A 20,456-nucleotide genomic window follows, 5' to 3' on the forward strand; every position below is an offset into this window, starting at 1 on the left:
AATGTCAACGGCTGAAGCAGCTGACAGTGTGACGAGCAGGCAGGCGTGAGCCACCCCCAGCCTAACCCGCAGCCCCCCTCGCGAGCATGGATGGCGCTGCTTGTGCCCCCGTCGCTTGAGGACCCTTTCAAAGTGTTCAATGTCTCTGATTGACAAAGTTTCTGTATTCGTGACTCAACACTGAATTATCGCAGGTGACAGTTCTACGTAAGGAATTCCAAACATAATGAATTCCAAAGGGTGACGCCCCAGTTTGTGTTGTAGAGGAATTTGGTTTAAAAGACTGTCAGCGTGGGGCTTCCCTGGTGGCGCAGTGGTTGAGAGTCCGCCTGCCGATGCAGGGGACGCGGGTTCGTGCCCTGGTCCGGGAAGATCCCACATGCCGCGGAGCGGCTGGGCCCGTGAGCCATGGCCGCTGAGCCTGCGCGTCCGGAGCCTGTGCTCCGCGACGGGAGAGGCCACAACAGTGAGAGGCCCGCGTACCGCAAAAAACAAAACAAAACAAAAAAGACTGTCAGTGTATTCCCAAGCATGAGACCACAAGTGAAGCAAGCCTGATCTCCATATGCCCCATCTAGTGAGCTGGCAAAACCTTAATAAGGTGGTTCCCAGCCTGGGCCACAAGCTGGAATGGCCTGCAGGACTTCCACAAAATGCTGGGGTCGCTTTGGGTCAACTCCTCGAATCCCTGGTCTGGATGCGGTCTGGGCATGAGTATCCGGGTGTCTCTAGGGTACTGCCAGCAAGAGGACCCTGATGTGGTGGCTGGGAGCACAGACACTGGACTCTGGGACCCCATCCGGCTGAGACTCCACTGGCTGTGTCACCTTGGGGAACCTCTCCTGGCCTCTGTTTCCTCCTACTTAAACGAGATGATGTCAGTCATAGTATCTACCTCACAGCATTGTTGATGTGAGGATTAAATCCGTCAATGCACGTGAGGTGCTGCTGGCACAAGGTTCACCGTCAGCTGTATTCATTTCTGGTCGTTTTCTCCATGAAAACTGGCATTGGAGGTGTGTTAGGAGTCTTCTGGTCTAGGTTTGGCTTAGGTCTGATTAAGTGGGGGGCAGGGGGGGCGGCGAGGATGAGGGTTGAGCATTAATTGCCATCTGGTTAGAAAGACTTAACGTCTCTGTTCAGCCCTGGTTCCTCCCACTACGTGAAGAGCCTGTGATCGTGTTAGTGACCAAGGATGCCTGGTACCTGCTGGGGACCACAAACATCACCCCAGGATGGCTCCTTGTGTAGAATTCTCATTTCAGTGAGGATTGAAACACCGCTCCATGATGTGGAGAGAGCTTCTATGTGAAATATGTCTTCGCAATGACTTCATCTGTGTTCTCATGCCTGGTAACTAATTTTTCAGCCGTTTTCCTTATAAGTCAACTTTCTAAGCCCAAAGGTAATACATGCTCCTTTCTTTGAAGGAAAGAAGTTGTGTCCTGTTGATTCTAAAGGAATAAAATATTATTCTGGCAAAATCTCTTTGTTTAGTAAGTAACTAATAGACCGTTTGTTTAGTAAGTAACTAATAGACCGTTACGGCCACTTCACGGGTGTTTCTGGCCAGCTGTGTGTGGGTTACTGCCAGAGCCTGGCTGGGAGAGAAGACTCAAATGGTCCCGAACGGTGCTTTCTGAGCCTGTCGGATTGTCCTTTGGAGCCCAGTTTCTGTCACTCCTCTATCCTTTCTTTCAGTAGAGCTCTGATTCCATCACTCGAATGTCAGCAGATACAGGAAGGAATGCGGGAGTGTGCGGGGTGACCAGGACAGAAATGCATGGATTACATTCACGCTGATTACAACATTTTGAAATAGCCCCTGGTCAGAGTTAGCCTGGTTGGTTTCAAACCTCAGAATGTGGTTTCCGACACCATTTTATTTCCTCTTCTCTTACACCAAGATGCTTTGTTTGAAAAACACTGACTTAGAAACTAAGCTTTAATCGGTGCCTTAGTTTGAGCAGCTGTTGTTTCCACGCTGATGCATTTATGTCGTTTGACTCACGTCGGGATGATCACAGATTCCTGGAGGGGGGGGGAGGTAAGACAAACCCCAAGCACACGTTTTAAGTGCCCTTATCCTCATTTTACAAATGAGGAAACTGAGTCACAATGCAGTGAAGCAGCACACCCAGAATCACACGATTTGGAGGTGGCGGGGTCTCTATCCCGTGTTCCTCCCCTCCCAGGAGGGGGGCACCTGGGACCAGCCGTGCCCCCCACCCCCAGGGCATCATTTCCTCATCAGGAAGCCTCATCCAGCTGTCCCTGGGATATTTACTATTCAGGGGAGCTGTTTTCCCAGTAGATCTAAGACAAAAAGTAACATGTAAACATCATCCTTAAGTAATAGCTCTCCGGTTTGTTGTAATACACCGGCTGTGTGCCTTGGCATCCTTTATATGTTCATTTCTACCAGAATTGCATTTCTTACATTGTAGAGAAAAAGTAGGAAATAGATTTCTTTTTCACTACTTGCATCTTTAATGCCTGTAAATATGAAAGCATAATGGGCTGAAGATTTACCCACAGAAGGATTCTCTGGTAAAGAAGTTAGTTAAGTAACCATGTCAGTCTTGGGTTTTTTTTTTTTGCGGTACGCGGGCCTCTCACTGTTGTGGCCTCCCTGTTGCGGAGCACGGGCTCCGGACGCGCAGGCTCAGCGGCCATGGCTCACGGGCCCAGCCGCTCCGCGGCATGTGGGATCTTCCCAGACCGGGGCACGAACCCGTGTCCCCTGCATCGGCAGGCGGACTCTCAACCACTGCGCCACCAGGGAAGCCCCAGTCTTGGTTTAAATAATCTAGTGTAGCAACAAATCTTGTGCCTGATATGATCATCAATGTGGCTAACGTTTTCATTGTCATCATTCATGGTTTTCTTCCTTTTTTCTCTGAAGTGATGAGCAGTACAAAGTTTTGGCCACCAAATGTTTAGCAACACAACTTCCCACGGGAGGCCCCTCTTTGCTATGAATTAGACCTTTGAGGGCTCAAAGATATTGTGTGAAGGTGGATTTTTATCCTGCATCCAGGAGACCGCTTGGGATATAACTGCACACCTGGCAGGTTTTTGTGGACAGAGGCAGGAGGCAGTAAGCGTGGTCACTCAGCCGGGCAGAGCCTGAGTTCTTCACCAGCCTGGTGTCCGGCTCCAGTTAAAAGGCTCAGGCCTCCCCGTGACCGCGGCCGCCTGCAGATGCGTGGCTGCGTGCAGCACGTGCGGTCCCGCGCCCCGCGGTCCCTGAGGGATGTCGCAGCCCCGTCCACAGCGACCCAGGGCTTTTCTAAGGTGTACCGCCTACCTGGCCATCTCTCATCTTCACCGTGACCGATAGGACTTGTTTTTATCTTACGCTTCATTTTCTTTTCAAATACAGTCTCTATATAGTGGAATATAATGTAACGTAATGTAACATGATATGACATGATATATAATGTAGCGTAAAAGTAATGTGTATTGACGGAGGTCATTTAAAAACAGGCAAATACAGGCAATGATGTCCAACTCTAACGAGAGGATTTTGGTCCCAGCCTCGTTGCAGGTGGGGCTCTCCTAAGTAAATCCATCCTCCAAAGTAGGTTAATTATTCTTACCAGGGATTCTTATGCAGCCTGCAGTCGCCACGTACTTCAAGATCAGTTTCATGAGCATTTCCCGACTGGCTCTAGGAGATCGTATGGACCATTTTTCTGAGAGTTGTGGTGACTCGCAGAGGGTGGGGATGCAGGAACTCCCAGGAGGCCTCAAGGCTCAAATCCGCTCAGGGCGCCAAGCCGTCGGCTGGCTGGCAAAAGGCACCTGCGTGCATTGTGGTTTGTCACTTGCCAGAGACTTCAAAGGGCTACAGATGTTGAGACCTTTTGTTAGGGCACAAGGGGCATTAGCCAACTTTTTAACTCCACAAGTCCAGAACAGGCCACGTGGTTGAGGAAAGAAAATCAACAGGGTAGCATGTCCTGCGCCTTCGGTTCCACAGGAGCACCTGGGAGCAGGTGCCCCTGAAGTTGTCTGATGGAGAGGGGGGCATGGAAGCCTTGGGGACGTGGGCCCGATCCGAAAAATGTGGGGGCGGGGGTTCCAGAAAGCAGCTCTGGTTTTGTGTTGTGTGTCACGTCCAGCAGGGTAATCCCACAGTGGGCTTCATCCTCTACTTTCCTGGGAAGGAAACTGTGCCCTTCAGGTAGGACAAATTTACAGGCACTCCCGCCTTCATGTCAGCCCCAGGGGCAGCCCCGGGCCCGGAAGGCTGAAGGACACGGGAAGGTCACAGCCGGCACCTGGAGCTGCAGGTTACCGTACAGAGCAAAGCAACCATGGAAAGCACGTCACTCTAATCCTTCTCGTCGCGGGTCAGCCACAAGTACAGGGTTGATGTGAAGTATAACAGATTTTAATTTATCACCGGTGTCTGCGGTTTATTAGTGAATCTCAGAATAGTCTAGGACATCTGGGTTTTTCCATCTATACGGTCAAGCCCCGCTCGATTCCAGACTCACACGTCTCATGCCAGAGAGTAAAGATCATGGGGAGGCAGCGGCCCGGCCCCAGACCCTGCGCCGGTCCAGAACACCCAGCGGCAGATTACTGGGGACATTTCGCCTCAGGCTGGCGTGTCTCACCATTTGTGTAACTCGTTGGCACGGTAGCAATGGAAGGATGTACGAAGCATCTCTCTGGGCTTTTTTTTTTTTATGCATCTGAGTCTTGGGACTCAAAATCCCTTGGAATCCTTAGCCTCCAGAGGCAGCTTGAAATGCTCAGCGTCAGAAATGAAGCACTTGCTCTCACGTCGGTTTTCTTTCTTGGTGGAGGGACCACTCTGTAGCTGCCCGTCAGATGGCTGAGGCACCGTTCGGGGCCTTTCCCTCCATCCCTGGTGGCCCGAGTGGTCGGTGCGGTGGTGAGGTCAGGTGCCGGGCAGTGGTGAGGTCAGGTGCCGGTTCAGCCCGGCAAAGCGAGAACTTGCAGACCCGGAGATGCCCAGTCACCTTTGCAGAGTTGGCCTCACGCCTGCTGTTCCACAACTGAAGGGCATTGCCTGTGTGACAGCTGTCCTTCCGCATCGTGTTAGCTTGGCCCCGGTCACTTCCCCCGTGGGCCATCTGCAGTGATAAAATCCTGCCCCGGCATGAACACAGCCTTTCCCTTTTCCTGCCACCTTGGACCCAGTATGCTTGTGTTCCAGCAGCTTATGCCCCGGGGGTCAGTCTTACCAAACATGTTTGTGAAAGCATCTTCCCCAAACCGATGTGTCTTATCTGCGCTCCATTAAGTTCACTGTTGGGGCTGGAGTCTTGGTTTCTCCTCTGTTACTTTAGACAGAATAAGAGTGTTTAGAGAGCGTGTGCATTTAGGCTCCTGGCCCTTTTTCTGTTTGTTTCAGATAATCTCTGAGTTTTTTCTCTGCCTTTTAATTTTACGGCCTTTTGGATGGGAAATCTGTTTGGTAACTCAGTCTATCGCTCTCTCCTATGTTATTTCTTCCATTGCTTTTTTTAAAAAAAAAGATTCCCACCCAGACATCAGATGAATATTCATCTTTGTTACCATTTTTACAGCTTGTTTTTTTAACACCTACCTCTTTAATCGATCTTGGATTTATTGTTGTGTAAAATGTAGGGAAGAAATATATATTTATTTTACCCCTATAACCGGACAGCCCCTTGGAAATTTGAATGTAAGCATCTTTTTCTAATTTTGTCACCAGGCTTATTATGGCCTTTGCTTTCCATTACAAATACTATCTTCATCAATGATAATAACGTCAATCCCATTTAGAGGATTTTTAGATTTTCTTAACCAAAGTCAAAGAGTGAGCTTTGCAAGGAGATGGCAAGACGGGGGTAGGGACACAGTGTTCTGGTCCTCTGCCACCTGCTTCACCAGATCACGTCGTGGGGGTGGGAGTGGGCCAGGGCTTCTCCCCAGAGGAGGACGTGCCTGGGGGTGGCAGTACATGGGGGTGACAGAAGACTGTCTCCCGCGGGCCCTTCTCAGCCGGCTCCGCTCCCTGAGGCAAAGGACGCAGGAGCCTGAGATGCGTCGGATGAGGTCCCCACTGTGAGGAGCCCAGGGGTCTGCACAGCAGCTGCTCAGAGAGCCGCCTTGTCAGCCAGGGTTGGGAGGGGCGGCCCCAGGCCCCCTGTCACTGACGCATCCCCCCGTCCTTCCTGTGACCCTGTCCCACCGAAGGTCTCCTTCTCAGCCTGCGCACGTGTTTGGAGAGACGTCTTTTGGATCCCACTGCTTACGTGGGATCCCTTTCTTCCTTCAGGGTCTTTAGCTGGCATCCTCTGTGTCTTTTATTGAATGAATGGGTTTCAGCTTTTGCTTCTGTTGACTCTCCTGAAACCCTTTCTCTGCTGTTCTCCCTGGCAGAGCCACTGGAACCTGTAACTCGGGATAGACAGGAAATGGAGAGATTCCTTGTACCGTCTGCCTGGGAATTGTCTGCTTCTGCCCCCTTTGTTCATTCTCCTAAGTGGCGGCCGTGCTGGGGTGTCCACGGCAAGAACTACCAAGGGAGGAGCTTGTGTTGGGAACGTGTCCTGATGGAGCCGCACAGATGCTGCCATAAAACCTTCTCTCTGGTGTAGCTGCAGTCGTGTTCGATAACAGACCCCCTTATTTTTACCTATACCAGAAACTACTTTTTTAAAGAATGAGTAGATGAAATGTGTTTTAGTTAAGAAGCATATCAAAACTTCTTAAAACGACACCAAAAAAAGCCACCCAGAGACACCGACCTCTCCTCGGGTCTTGCCCAGCGACCCCATCACACACCCGGTGTCTCGCCTCCCTCCAGAGGGGTGGACGCGGTCATGGCTGCGTCCCCAGCGGAGGAGCTGCTGCCCTCCCGGGGCCCCTGAAGGTGGCACCCATGGAGACTTCCCTGGGCCCCTGGCCCCCGCTCCCCCGGGCACACAGCCCTCGGGAGGCTCCCCTCTTCCTTCCTCACACTGTGGCCCCCAGACTCCCACTTGCTGGGGCAGCTCTGCGTCCTGTGTGCCGGCGCTCGGCCCTTCCAGCGTCTCAGGGCGATTTGGGGCCACTGCGGTCATAGGGGTCTGTATCGGACCGGGCACAACCAAGCATCAGAGCAGAAAGAAAGATGAGGGACAAGCCCTTGCCTCTTACCATGCAGTGAAGCCGACTCCACGTACTAGGCAGCAAAGTGACCCCAGTGCAGGCGTGGCCTGGGCTGTGGGACCAGCACCGTCGTGCTCACACGCTACCCGTTGTTCTCGTCGTGACCCCGTGAGGCAGGTGCCATCTTCACCCCAGATTACAGAGGAGGAAGCAGAATGGAGCCACCCGTGCGCTGGGAGAGACGGGGCCCGGCTGTGTGTGCTCCAGGCCGCGGGCCCCAGGCTCTCAGCCAGAGACCTCCCGGGAAGGTGAGCGGCCAGGGCGCCAAAGCAGAGGTGGACCCCAGGGATCCTGAGCTCCTGAGTGTGAGAGAGGAAACCAGTCATGGAGTAAAACGCAGGAGACTGTCCTGGGGCCCAGGGACAGGAAGGACTTCTGTTCTCTTTAATTGTGATAAAGTATGCATAATAGGATATCCATCATTTTAAGCATTTGTAAGTGGTGTTACTAAATACATTTGCAACGTTGTGTGACCATCACCGCTGTCTCTACCCCAGACTTACTCATCACCCCAGGCAGAAGCTCTGTCCCCATTAAACGCTTCCCACTTCCCTCCTCCAGCCCCTGGCACCTACCCTTCTGCTTTCTGCCTCTATGAGTTTGACTTCTCCAGGGGCCTCATATAAGTAGAATTATATGGTATTCGTCCTTTTCTGTCTGGCTTACTGTGCTTGTGTAGTGTTTCTAAGGTTTAGCCCTGCTGTAGTGCGTGTCAGGATTTTATTTTTAGGGCTGAGTGATAGTTCATTGCACGGACAAACTCCCATTTGCTAACTCAGGCGTCCATCAGTGGACCCTTGGGTTGCTGCCATATTTTTGCTGTTGTGAATAATACTGCTGTGAATGTGGGTGTCCAGTATCTGTTGGAATTCCTGTTTTCAGTTCTTTGGGGAATGGAATTGCTGGGTCATATGGTATTTCTGTGTTTAACTGTTTTCCACAGTGGCTGCACCATTTTACGTTCCCACCAACTTCACATCCTCACTCACGCTTGTCATTTTCCTTTTTTTGTGGGTTTTTTTTTTATTATTATAGCCATCCTTTGGGAAGGACTTTTTTTTTTTTTTTTTTGCGGTACGCGGGCCTCTCACCGCTGTGGCCTCTCCCGTTGCGGAGCACAGGCTCCGGACGCGCAGGCTCAGCGGCCATGGCTCACGGGCCCAGCCGCTCCGCGGCATGTGGGATCTTCCCGGACCGGGGCACGAACCCACGTCCCCTGCATCGGCAGGCGGACTCTCAACCACTGCGCCACCAGGGAAGCCCATGGGAAGGGCTTTTTAAATAAAACTTTAAAAGTACATAAGACCACAGTATGAACAACTTAAATACCTGGTCCATACGGTGCTATTCATCATACTTGTCACGCTTAGAAATATTTGAGGAAAGTTTCTGCCTTCACACACGTGGGGCCGTAGGACGTCACTCGGACGTTGCCCTGGGTGTACCAATTTGCTTGTGGAATCTTGGAGTTGTCCTTATTCTCAAGTGGTGATTTTGTTTGTTTTTTTGTTTATTTTTTCCTCAAAACGAATCCCATCTGTATTCCCAGATGGCTAAACTTTAGGCAATGTCAGCACTGAAAAGAATAATATTGTAATTGGTTATAACACACTCATTTTTTTAAAAATTCCATAATCCATAGTTATCCTCAGGAAGAGGAAGAGAAGGGATTTTCCTCTTGATTTCTAGTCCCATCAGAAATGAGAACATTGCCATTTTGTAACCCTAAATGACTCAAGCATCCTTGATCCGTATAAGCAAGGATCATATACGTAAGCTAACAGATGAAGGATTGTAAGGGAACCCACAGGTCATTCCATACCAAAATATCACCCCTCACGTTACTTGTTACTTACAAGGGGATGTACACATCTTGGCAGTGAGAGGCTGATGACTTTGCCACCTTGACCCAGTGGAATTTAGCATCCCTGAGCAAGGGTACCGCGGCACCCCTCCCCCATCTGCTGCACCTTGAGGCCTGCAGCATCACCCGGGAGGTATCTTTGCCAAAAATGTTTAGCCTCAACCGTATAAAGCCTCCAGACCTAACCTCGGTTTATAATAAATATAGGAGTTAGAGCAACCAGTAAAGAAACAATCAGACACACGTAGGAACAATCTACAAGAAAACTGACCTGGACTTAACCAAAAAGCCCACAAAAAGCACAGGGGAAAAAAAAGATGCAGGACCGTTGTATTCTAGAAGCAAAAGGAATAAAGAAATATAACAACCAGATCTAACGTGGGAACCTTGACCGAATCCGAGGTTGGAAAAAGTAACAGCTATAAATGACACGGCAGGGCGGGCAGGATTGGAATATGGATCAGATATTAGATGATGTTGTGGAATGAGGTGAATGTTCTTCAGGGCGACAGTCGCGGTAGGGTTATGTAAGAGATTACCCTGTTCTTAGGGAATGCTGCATGTAAACGCACCTTGGCGTTGAATGTCACAGTGTGGACAATTTATTGTCAGATTTGTGGCTAAAATGTGTGCGTGTGTGCGGAAAGAGAGGGAGATAGAGAGGGGGGAGAGAAAATGTATGGAAATGTAAGCAGGTGTTGAGTCTGGGTGGAGGACTTAGGGGTGGCCATTCAACCTACTCTTTCAGCTTTTGTGTGTGCTTGAAAAGTTTGTAACAAAAAGTCGGGGGAAATTATTTATATCTGATGTCTTGTGTTTCACATCCTGCCTTTGAAAGCCTTCGATTTTTCTGTCTTGCAGTTCGGGACCGAGTCAGATCGAAGATGGAGAGAGACATTTTGGCAGAAGTGAATCACCCCTTCATCGTAAAGCTTCATTACGGTAAAGGGAGGAAAAACAATTCCCTATTGTTGAGAGGACCTAGACCAACCCTCCCCCAGATCAGAGGAAATCGATGTAGATTCCTTGTCTCAGCCTCCGGCCCTGTCTGGGGTGGAGCTTTCTCCCCCCGGGTTCCTGAGCCTCAGATTCTCCTTCTCTGGGGGAGGAAGATGCCCTGTTTTCATCTCGAAAAACCGAATCTGAGGGAGCGAGAGGTTACCCTTAATTAAATCATCATCATGGAGAAAGTGGTTTTAAAAAAAGGTCTCGACCTAGATGGGGTGAATCTATGACATATTTTTGTGTTGTTTCAGAGTAGGGTGCCTATGGCCCCATAGTTTCTTTAAACCAGAGTGGTAACATCTCCTGCGCTCTAAGTAAAGACGATATTTTAGGCATTTGAAAGACGGTAGCGCTTTGAGCCTCAGAACTGCCCTTCAAGGTAGGCTATTGTTTCCAGTTTTCAGAAGAGAAAACTGAGACTCAGACGGAATCATTCTGATTTCTGAGGCCACGTATCTGCGACGCCACACAAGGCTTCTTCATTTGCCTTCTGCCGTTTTATCTCCTCGGAGAAGCAATAAGTGAAACCTTCAAATTAAAAATAATGAGATGGTGGCTCCAGAGTCATGGCAGACTGCATTACAGCTTTGTGCCCTAATTGAGTAATTAATGTGGGCGAAGCGCTGGGCGGAACAAGGACAAATCCCGTACCTTGTTGGTGCAGGGGCTCGGGGGTGGGCAGAGTTGTAGGAGACTGTCCGTGACTTTTACCGACGTTGGGAGTGAAGGCATGAAGACACGCAAAGCCAGGAGGACAGGGCTCTTTGCTCGTGAACTTCTGATATTCCTAAGAAGACAGTTTAGAAAGTCCTGTTTGGAAAGCCCATGGCCTCTCCTTTCAGAAATAATAAGAGCCAATGTGGATGTGACCTTGCGGGCAGCCACGTGGTGACCGGATCCCTCGGGCCACGGGCAGGTGCCCTTAGATCCCAACGGTGGCGGCAGGCTGACCCCCCTTTATCACACGGCCGCCTCAGCGCTGCTGATTCGCTGGTGTCAGATCCGATCCAGGTGTCATTTCGGTTGGTTTCCCAGGTGTTTTTCTGAAGAAGTTGAGAACTGGGATCTTGCAGAGATTTTTAAAGGCATCTTCCACGTTACCTGTGTGATTGATCCAAAGATACTGTCGGGCTTCCCTGGTGGCGTAGGTTGAGAGTCCGCCTGCCGATGCAGGGGACACGGGTTCGTGCCCCGGTCCGGCAAGATCCCACACGCCGCGGAGCGGCTGGGCCCGTGAGCCATGGCCGCTGAGCCTGCGCGTCCGGAGCCTGTCCTCCGCAACGGGAGAGGCCACAACTGTGAGAGGCCCGCGTACCGGAAAAAAAAAAAAAAAAGATACCTGTCCTCTATCTGCCCGTCAAGCCCTAGGACAGAGCATTCATCCACGCTGCAGTTTCTAGTTCGAGGCTTTATGTTTCTAAAACCCCAACATTTATAATGCTTCTGGCATTGACTTTTAGAAAATGAAAAGTTCCCAAGTGTGTGGGGATGTCAGCACCCCTTCCAGCCATACCTCCTTTGTGTGTAGAACAGATGCCACGTGCCAGACCAGCGGGAACATTGAACTGACCATCCAGCAGCCACGGTGGTTAGTTTCTCTTGAGCCTCACGCGCATGCACCGTCCCCACCTTTGACCAAGGCGTGCCCTTGCTAGTGGCGGGCGGGGGCTGAACCGTGAACTCCATGCCCATAACTGTGGCCCTCAGGGACCAAACTGAGAGCACACGAGCGCTGCTGCCACCAGGTACAGGTAGCTGGGCCGACCCGTCCCCAGCGCAGCCGTAAAAGAAGGAGCAGATGGTGGATATCCCTGAGCCCTGAGTTGTACCAAACACAACTCCATAGGAAGGGGAGGGGACTCGTCCCAAACGCTCACGACGATCGCCCTACGATCGCCCTGCTCCTTACCAGACACCTGCCAGCAAAGCCAAGTCTCTAAGAAGACACGGTTTTGCCCAAAGCCCCATGTCAGTAGTGGTGATGAGAGCAAGTGGAACCTACACATACTTTTCTCCATGTGTCTTTCAGTCCCTTTGTGATTAAAAAAAAGGCAGGAAGAAGGAGAGAAGGAGGGAAGGAAGGAAGGAAGGAGGCGGGGAAGGGGTGGGGAGAGGAGGAGAAATAACCTCCAGACCATGAGTAAAAGTGAGAGACAGAACTCATCACCGTCCACTCCCTTCCCCAAGTCCTGCCCTCTCCGCTGTGCGGTCTCCAGCCCGGCCCCAGTCCTGTTTCTGAAATGACCCAGGGTTACAGGCTACGCAGTATTGTTTGAGCCAACGAGAGACGGGCTTTTTGCACTCAGAGCCTGGACCCAGGGGAATGATGTCCACCGCAGGGGACCGTGACGCCGAAATGCTCTCAACTCTCTCCTTCCGCAGCCTTCCAGACGGAGGGAAAACTCTATCTGATTCTGGACTTCCTGCGCGGAGGAGACCTCTTCACCAGGCTCTCCAAAGAGGTACACGGAGTGCAGGCTGTGGGCTTCTGCCTAGAATTCGAGGGACAGGAGAGCAGGGGGAGGGGTGTGTGTGTGTACGTGCGTGTGTGTGTGGTGTGTGTGCAAGGGAATGTGTGAACGTGCGTGTACATGCACGCACGTGTGTGTGGTGGGTGGCGTGTGTGTGTGTGTGGTGTGTGTGTGTGTACGTATTTGGTGTGAGGGTATATGGTGTGTGGTGTGCGCGCGTGTTTTAAAGATGTCTCACGAGTCACACAGAGAAGAAATCTGTCGTGCTCGAAAGATCTTAAGAAAACGGACTCTTCCCAAGACCCCCGTGGAGCTCTAGAACCTTCCCTGTGTAGAGCAGATGGAAACTTGATTTATGTTACGTAGGGAAGACTTTCTTTCACAACGGTTCACTTTCCACCGTAGGAAGACGCTATTAACACGCTGACCACACATCCTGGGAGGGGCGTCGGGAGTGTCTAATTAGGCTCACCCGTGAGCGCTCCGTGCCCCCCAGGGCTTGTCCTTGACCCCCACTGCCTGACTTAGGAGCTTTCCGGGATGTCTTGCAGCGCAGTGTGGAAGCTCTCTGCCCCCTGCTTCGTGGGATGGGAAACCCAGCACCCTGCTCGAGGCAGTGATGATGCCAGGCTTTTAATCCCGTTGATTCTGTGCAGTTTCCTTCATACAGAAGAGCATGATGAAGGTGACAGTGTGTTGACACGCTGCTCAGAACAGGTTCCCGGCCCTTCTGACGCAACCTCACCCGGCACCGGGGTTCGGGCTGGCCTCCCCCTTTCCTCACTGCCCACTTTTACAGCAGGAGATCCCTCCATCCTGTGTGAAACTCCGAAGTGCTGTCAGTCAAGGTGAAGCGGCAGTGGGCTCCCCGAGACCTCGGGCTGCTCTCTCCCTCTGTTTCCTGACGGTCCCTCAGGCAATGGCACAGTTGATGTTTTGGACTCTTGGTGATACAGGTTGAAAGCACAGGCTGAAGGATTCAGATCCAAGTTCTCCAAAAGCCCTTTTGGATCAGGTCTCTGGTCCCTTAAACTGCCTCACAGCTGAGCTCACGTTTCCAAAGATGGCGAATCATTGACCTCGGCCAGTTTCTCATCTGATGCCTATTGATTTGCTCCCTTCCCACCCCGGCCGAAGGAAGTCAGGCCACTGGGGGTTGGTCTGTCCAGAATCCAGTGTGACACACCCTGTTGTTGGGCTTCTTGACCAAAAAGGCAACACGCAGGGTACCCATAGGACCCTTTATTTCAGAGTAGAAGTGAAGTTGTCCAGCCTGGGCTCAAGAGGGTCTCGGTTCACAGAAACACAGGAAATGAATGATACCCTAACCCTAACCCTATGTAAAAAAGTACTTCCCTTCCATCCTCTTCACCGAGTCCACTAGACAACATCCTTGTGTGTGTCGGTCTCCGTACTGACTGCCTTCAAGAACTCACATCCATGGGTGTTTCATTCCCATAGAGAAACCCTTTGTCATTTGCACTTGGAGGCCACGCAGATCTGTGCCCTAAGAGCGGCCAAGGAGAGTCATACGGCCGTCCCTGAGCACTAAGCTGTAGATGTGCCTGTGTGGTTATGGACAGAGATGGAGGAAGTCGGGATAAAGAGAATTCGACAGCCAGCAGGATTTCCTACAGGGAAATCCTTCTCACAGGGAAGCCCACTGAGTATGCCAAACAATGTAGAAAAGAAATACCCAACCAGGAAAGGTGCTGGTCGAGTGTGGATGGCAGAACAGGAGATTCCAGAGGCCAGAGGGGCAACGAGGGTTGGTGGCACCCAAATGTCGTCCAGGACTTGGGGTGCACGTCCTCCCCACTGGGAGGCATCCCTTTAGTGAAATGGATGTGCTCCACCGTCATTAGCCTGATGTAGTCACTGTTCAATTCCCCAAGTTGCCCTTATCCTGAGCTTTCCAGGTAACCTTCTGATCATGTATTGACTTTTCACGCGTCTGCCTTCAGAGAGAATTCAGTCATGACATGGATTTCTAGTCTCTGTGACATTCATTTCTCATGGTGCGGGTAAAGAATGGTTTCTGATACCATCTGGCTTGCTGGTAAGGTGACTACCAAATTACATGCGGTTCTCACAACCGCAGGGACAGGGAAACAGTAGGAGACAATGACCTTGAGGTGTGCTGGGCGCCATGGCCTCGTGTGTGTTTTAGCTAGACCAGGGTCCCTCTCCCACCAGCCTCTCCGGCAAGGGGCGCCCACCGATGCTCCACGGGCGGGTTGTATTTGGTGGGACTCGTCCCACTTTGGGGAGGTAGCAGTTCCTAGTTTGCATAAACCCAAGGGGGAAGAGGTGAACTTGAAGGGAGGAGGGATGAAATTTGAGACACATTTTCAGTAAATCCTTCAGGCCTGTTTGTATCAGACCTTCACAGTGTGGTTTAGTTTTTTGTATTAAAGTGTTACATTAGAAGCACACATATTGAAACATAAACCCAGAAATACACTCCAGAGCTGCATGGTTTGTGGGGCAAGAAAGGTCGGGGGAGGAAACTCTGCCCGGGGCTCCGCCCACAAGGCCGAGGGGCTTTGTGAGGAGTGCCCCCACCCCTTCACTGGTCCTAAAACTTTGCTGAGAACTCATGTTTCCACTGTAGGAGTCGGAAGAGCCTTGTCTGGGGGCCGCGGTCTGCAGAGCGGAGCGGAGTCTTCGTGGGGCTGAGTGCCTCTGTCTTTAAAGCCAGCAGCCACAGAGCAGGCTGAAGTCTTTTTCTCTCTCCTGCCAGGTGATGTTCACGGAGGAGGATGTCAAGTTCTACCTGGCTGAGCTGGCCTTGGCTTTAGACCACCTGCACAGTCTGGGGATCATCTACAGAGACCTGAAGCCAGAAAAGTGAGTGAGGACAAGGCAGGGCAGGGCCCTCTTGCTGCCCACGTCGCCTTGTCCCTGTACTTAATTCCCCAGGGAGGGCATAGCCTGGGGACATTCCGGTGCTAGCACCCCACAGGCAGGGATTCCACCTGCCCGCCCCTGGAAAGGTGCCCAGACATAGCTGTGGCTTGTGCTGATTTGTGTGGGATGGTCCCAGCCCATTCTCACCTGACCCTCGTAACACCCTCCAAGGGAGGCAGGGCCGGGCCTGCATCCCTGTGGTCCAGGGGAGGCTGGGTAGGTAGTGGAGGCTGGTCAGGTAGAGGAGGCTGGGCAGGTGGAGAGGCTGGGCAGGTAGAGGAGGCTGGGCAGGTAGGGAGGCTGGGCAGGTGGAGAGGCTGGGCAGGTAGAGGAGGCTGGGCAGGTAGGGGAGGCTGGGCAGGTGGAGAGACTGGGCAGGTGGAGAGGCTGGGCAGGTAGTGGAGGCTGGGCAGTTCGCGTAGGCTGGGCAGGTAGAGGAGGCTGGGCAGATGGGAAGGCTGGGCAGGTAGAGGAGACTGGGCAGGTAGAGGAGGCTGGGCAGGTAGGCAGCCCACCATTCCTCCTCCCACACCCCCTGCCCTCCCTCCTTAGGTGGGACCCATCCTGCACTGGGAATGTCTCACACGCCACCCCCTCACTAGTGTGTGTCTTCTGTGCCGGTCTCTTCCCCATCTCCACCTCCACCTTGGAAAGCCCTTTCAGCTGTCTCGACAGGCCCATTTCTAGGTGACGAGTCAGATGAGTCTTTCTGAGTTTTTCTAAAAGACAGTGGCACCAGATTCCCAGCCCAAATTCCAGTAAGATTTGTGTATCTTTGGCAATGATCATCTGTAATATTATTTCTAGGATATTTTGCTAATCCAGTCTAAATCTTTTTTTTAAAGTCCCTCCAGATAATAATGTTCTTACTTCAGGTTTTTTTCCTGCTGTTTTCTGTGTAGAGCTGCACAAACTAGGAGGATCCACTTGAAAAGGAAGGACCTAGAGGATGCTATTTTAAGTTCATTTGGTTGACCTGACAGTGGTCCCTGCAGTGAAGTTGATGATTTTCTCCCTCTGGCCTGTGACGTGGTTGATAACGGCCCCCTGTCCCCCTATAGACTGAGGTCCATGCCTGTCCCTGGATATGTGGGGCCTGGTGGGACCCCAAGGCTTGGAGCACAAGGCAGCCCAGGCCCTGAGGGCACAGGAAGTAGATCCCAGCCCTTGTTCCTGGTCCCTTACTTCTTCACCTGCAGGGAACTGAGAAAAATGCAAACTCTGCTCTGAGAAGTGGCAGTCGTTTAAGGGAAACGCCTGCGTTTGCCTAGAGACCAGGAACATTGTGTATGTCCCTGATGCAAAGCGTATTTGCCTGTGACCAGAGGGAAGTGCTCCCCACGCACGGCTTCAGCTTAACCACCAGCCGGGTACAGCATCACTGCCTGCACGCGTAAATGATGTTTAAATAACTGTGAAAGGCTCTCTCCTGAGTATCCCCATAAGAGCCACGTCCTGCAAACTCAGCATCGCCTTCGGAAAACAGGCGCTGAGGCCACTGTCACAGCCAGCTCTGCTGACCTGCTCCCCTCCGCTGTGAGCTCTGCACCATGAAGGCGGCACCCCGATTCTCCCTCTAGTTAAAGGTCAAAGGGATCTTTATAGTTAAAAATAGTAATATGTAATTGCAGGATTGAAGAGAAAGGATTTTGTTTCCATTAGAATTAGTAGGGAATTAATCCTGAAAGTTGCTCACTTCTGGGCAAAGATTAAGTATAACTGAAAAGCAAAGATAAGAACATTCGCTTCTTTCATTATAAGTTGTCATCTTAATTATACACTGTAACTTTTTCCTTCCCGTTTCCATAAAATAGTAGGTATGGTTTTTATTCCCATGGCAGCTTTTTAAAAATTGTGGTAAGATAAACATGACGTAAAATTTACCACCTTGACCGTTTTCAAGTACACAGTTCAGTCGTGTTAAGAGCATTCACACCATCTGTGCAATCGTCTCCACCATCCATCTTCCAGACTTCTTTCATCCTGCAAAACTGACACCCTGTCCCCATGAAACACTAACTCCCCACCGCCCTCCCTCTGCCCCGGCACCCTCCCTTCTGTTTTCTGTCTCTGTGGATCTCACTGCTCCGGGGACCGCACGTAAGGGCGGTCACACAGTATTTGTCCTTTTGTGGCTGGCTTATTGCCCTCGGCGTGGTGTCCTCGAGGTCCATCCATGTGGTAGCCTGTGTCAGAACTTCCTTCCTTTCCCACATGTGTTTAACGTACCACATATTAATCCTCACAGCCCATGTCCTGGTCTCTTTAGATCCAGGCTGGTGCCTCCCAGGAGCTGGTGGAACAGAGTTTAATTACAGCAAAGAAAGAAACAGGGCAAGCCAGGAGCCCCGGGGGCCTGTGGGCTGATGGGCTGGAGAAGGGCCTCGTGGAAGGCTCGCCTGCGTCCATCCCCTCAGACGCTCCCTCCACCCTCCCGTGGGCGTCAGCCTCGCCGTACTACAGAGAGCTGGGAGGAACAGGACAGCGCTCCCCGTGGGGCATCTGGACATTAGATGCAGGCATACTGAGAGCTTGGTCCAGGGCACCAGGAGGGACCCCGTGGGACCGGCTCCCACAACATGGCTCCCGGGGGCTGAGGCCTGAGGCGTCACAGACTCCCCCGGAGGTCGCGGTGGTCCCCAGGGTCAGGCGGGGCTCGTGGAGCGGTCTGGCCGGAAGAGCAGGCTCTAGCCGTCGAGGGCCCGCCTGGATTCAGGAAGTCCCCTCTGAGCAGCTCGGCGTCTGCACAAGCCAGGGCACTTGCGGACCCTCTCAGGCCCATTCATGCAGGACAGACAGCCTGGGGGGTCCCCAGACCTTCCCCTGGGCTTGAGAGGGTCTCACACCTGCAGTCCCCAGTGTGAGCCTGCTGAGCCAGCCACAAGAACATGGGGCTGCCCTTTGCCCCCCGCACACTGCGGATGTGCCTGTGCTCCTGACCCAGCAGAAGCTGCCGACTAGGGAAGCAGTGGTCTAAAGGCCACGTCTGCGAACAGCAGGTGACCTGCCGCCCCCCAGCCAGCCTGGAGACTGCTGCCCAAGGGCCTGGGCGGCTCCCCTGGGGTCTCCGTGCCCTTCCGTGTGTCTCATCTCTTTTAAAGCATCTGTTCCCCCCCCCCCTTTCTTTCAGCATCCTCCTGGACGAAGAGGGACATATTAAGATCACAGGTTTGTAAAATTCCACCCGCCACCGACCGGTGCCGTCACCCTGGCGCCCCTGGTACCTGGGGGCCGACCCAGAGCTCAAGCCCTCTCTCTCGTCACACCAGCGTGTGCACGCAGGGCTGCCTTCCCCGTGGCCGTGGCTCAGTTCTGTCGGTGTGTGTCTTCCCGGGGATGCTTGCGCTTCCCCGGTCGGCCCTCCTTCCTTCTCTCCCTCTGACTTAAGAGCCTTCTAGTGCCTTCCTGCTGACGCTCAGCGTCACTGGATGTTGTGTTCAAGAATCTCATCTCAGCATGTCTGCGGGGCCGATCTCCCCACTGAAACCTCAAACCCCTCCCACTGCCGTCGGCTCCGCCAGAACGAGCACCGCCCCCCCTTGTTCCGTGTCACCCGCTTGTGCTAGTTTCCTCTTGCTGTGTCACAATTACCAACCTCGGTGGCTCAAAACGGCATCAGCTCATCATCTTAACAGCCCTGGTGGCCACAAGTCCAAAACAGGTCTCACAGGGCTAGTATCAAAAGGGGTGCACTCCTTTGTGGGGGCTCCAGGGGCGGATGGTCCTGTCGCCTCTCCGGCTGCCCACTTCCCTGGGCTCACGGCCCCATCCTTCTCCTTCAGAGCCAGGGGGCAGCACCCCAGTCTCTCTCTGACTCTGGCCTCTGCCCCCAAGTCCACATAAGGACCTGTACTTACTGTGCGTCATCCTGGCGCCCCGGGATAACCTCCCTTCTCGAGATACAGCAGGGCCCCCTCTGCCAGGTAAGGTGACCTATTGATAGGTTCCAGGGTTGGGGCGTGGACGTCTCTGGGGGCCATTCCGCTGGCCCCCCACTGGCCGGGTCCTGGCCTGGTCTCCACTCACACCCGCTCCCCGTGTCCACCAGCGGGCTGTCCCTGCGCAAATGCTCCCCCCTCGCCTCCAGTGGCAGCTGTCTCTGCTTAGACGGGACACCTGCTCTACCCCGTTCTGTCTTCAGAGCCTCCTGTCCTCTGCACCTTAGCCCCACGCCATGTGGTCTCGCTGCCGCCTGTTCCCTTCTCCGCCTGTTCCCTTCTCTGGTTCACCCCGTTCTTGATGGACCCCCAGTCCCAGCAGAGCGCACAGAACAATTGACAGTTACGGCTCGTTAATGTCAAACGGTGAGACTTCTTAAATTTCTCATGAGTTACACACAAGAGCACGGCACTCATCTGACAGACCTTTAGACGGCGACCTCCTGGCAGGGGCTGCACAGGTCCAAGGGCGTCCGCAGTGTCTGCTGGTGGGACCTGCCCCCCGCAATGAGTCCAGTTTGACCTGCTGGGGCCTTCTGTGCCTTCCCATGTGTAGAACAGCAGAAGAAATTAACCCTTAACAAGCTGAGAAAGTAAACCTGACTTGACTTCTACAACTGGTTAAGGCAGTTCAAAAGTGCCCGCGTGGCATTTCGTGGAGATTGGAGGGTCTGCTAGTACTTGACTGGTTTTCTCTGCTGAGTGAGGAACCGCACGTATATTATATGAATCTCACGTGTACAGAGGTAGCTGGAATAAGTATGAGCTACCACGTTAAATTTATGTGTCATATTGTAGAGTTTTGGCTTCCTCTGTTTTAGTCATTGTGGTCAAACAAGCCTCGAGACTCTGACGTGCCGAGTGAGTCACTTCGGCAGTGAGGGAGCAGCCCCACGTGGGTGCTGGAGACTCTCACTTAGCCGTGAGCTCACTTGGTCCTCACGTGGCCCCAGGAAGAAGGGATGTCAACCTTAAACTCACAGATGGTGAACGTGGAGGGCTCTGTAATCTCAGAACCAGCGTGTTCACTGCATCCTTCATCCACTGGGTGCAGTAACACGGGCACTGGAGGACGACGGCCTTGGCGGAAGGTTTTGTGGACAAGGTCCA

The 20,456-nt window shown here is 52.5% G+C and overlaps 1 protein-coding gene across 8 annotated transcripts in view; it reads left to right on the forward strand.

The window, feature by feature from the left end:
* The window catches only part of RPS6KA2 (ribosomal protein S6 kinase A2), a 356,893-nt gene that overhangs the window by 278,513 nt on the left and 57,924 nt on the right, over positions 1-20,456 (forward strand). For all 8 annotated transcript variants that reach the window (XM_032650885.1, XM_032650889.1, XM_032650891.1 and 5 more), the window contains 4 exons: positions 9,884-9,964; positions 12,410-12,489; positions 15,242-15,348; positions 18,539-18,576. In XM_032650885.1, coding sequence (XP_032506776.1) covers positions 9,884-9,964; positions 12,410-12,489; positions 15,242-15,348; positions 18,539-18,576 — 306 coding nt within the window. The remainder of the gene's footprint in view (positions 1-9,883; positions 9,965-12,409; positions 12,490-15,241; positions 15,349-18,538; positions 18,577-20,456) is intronic.

This window comes from Phocoena sinus, chromosome 12 (assembly GCF_008692025.1).
Source record: "Phocoena sinus isolate mPhoSin1 chromosome 12, mPhoSin1.pri, whole genome shotgun sequence".
Classification (NCBI taxonomy): domain Eukaryota; kingdom Metazoa; phylum Chordata; class Mammalia; order Artiodactyla; family Phocoenidae; genus Phocoena; species Phocoena sinus.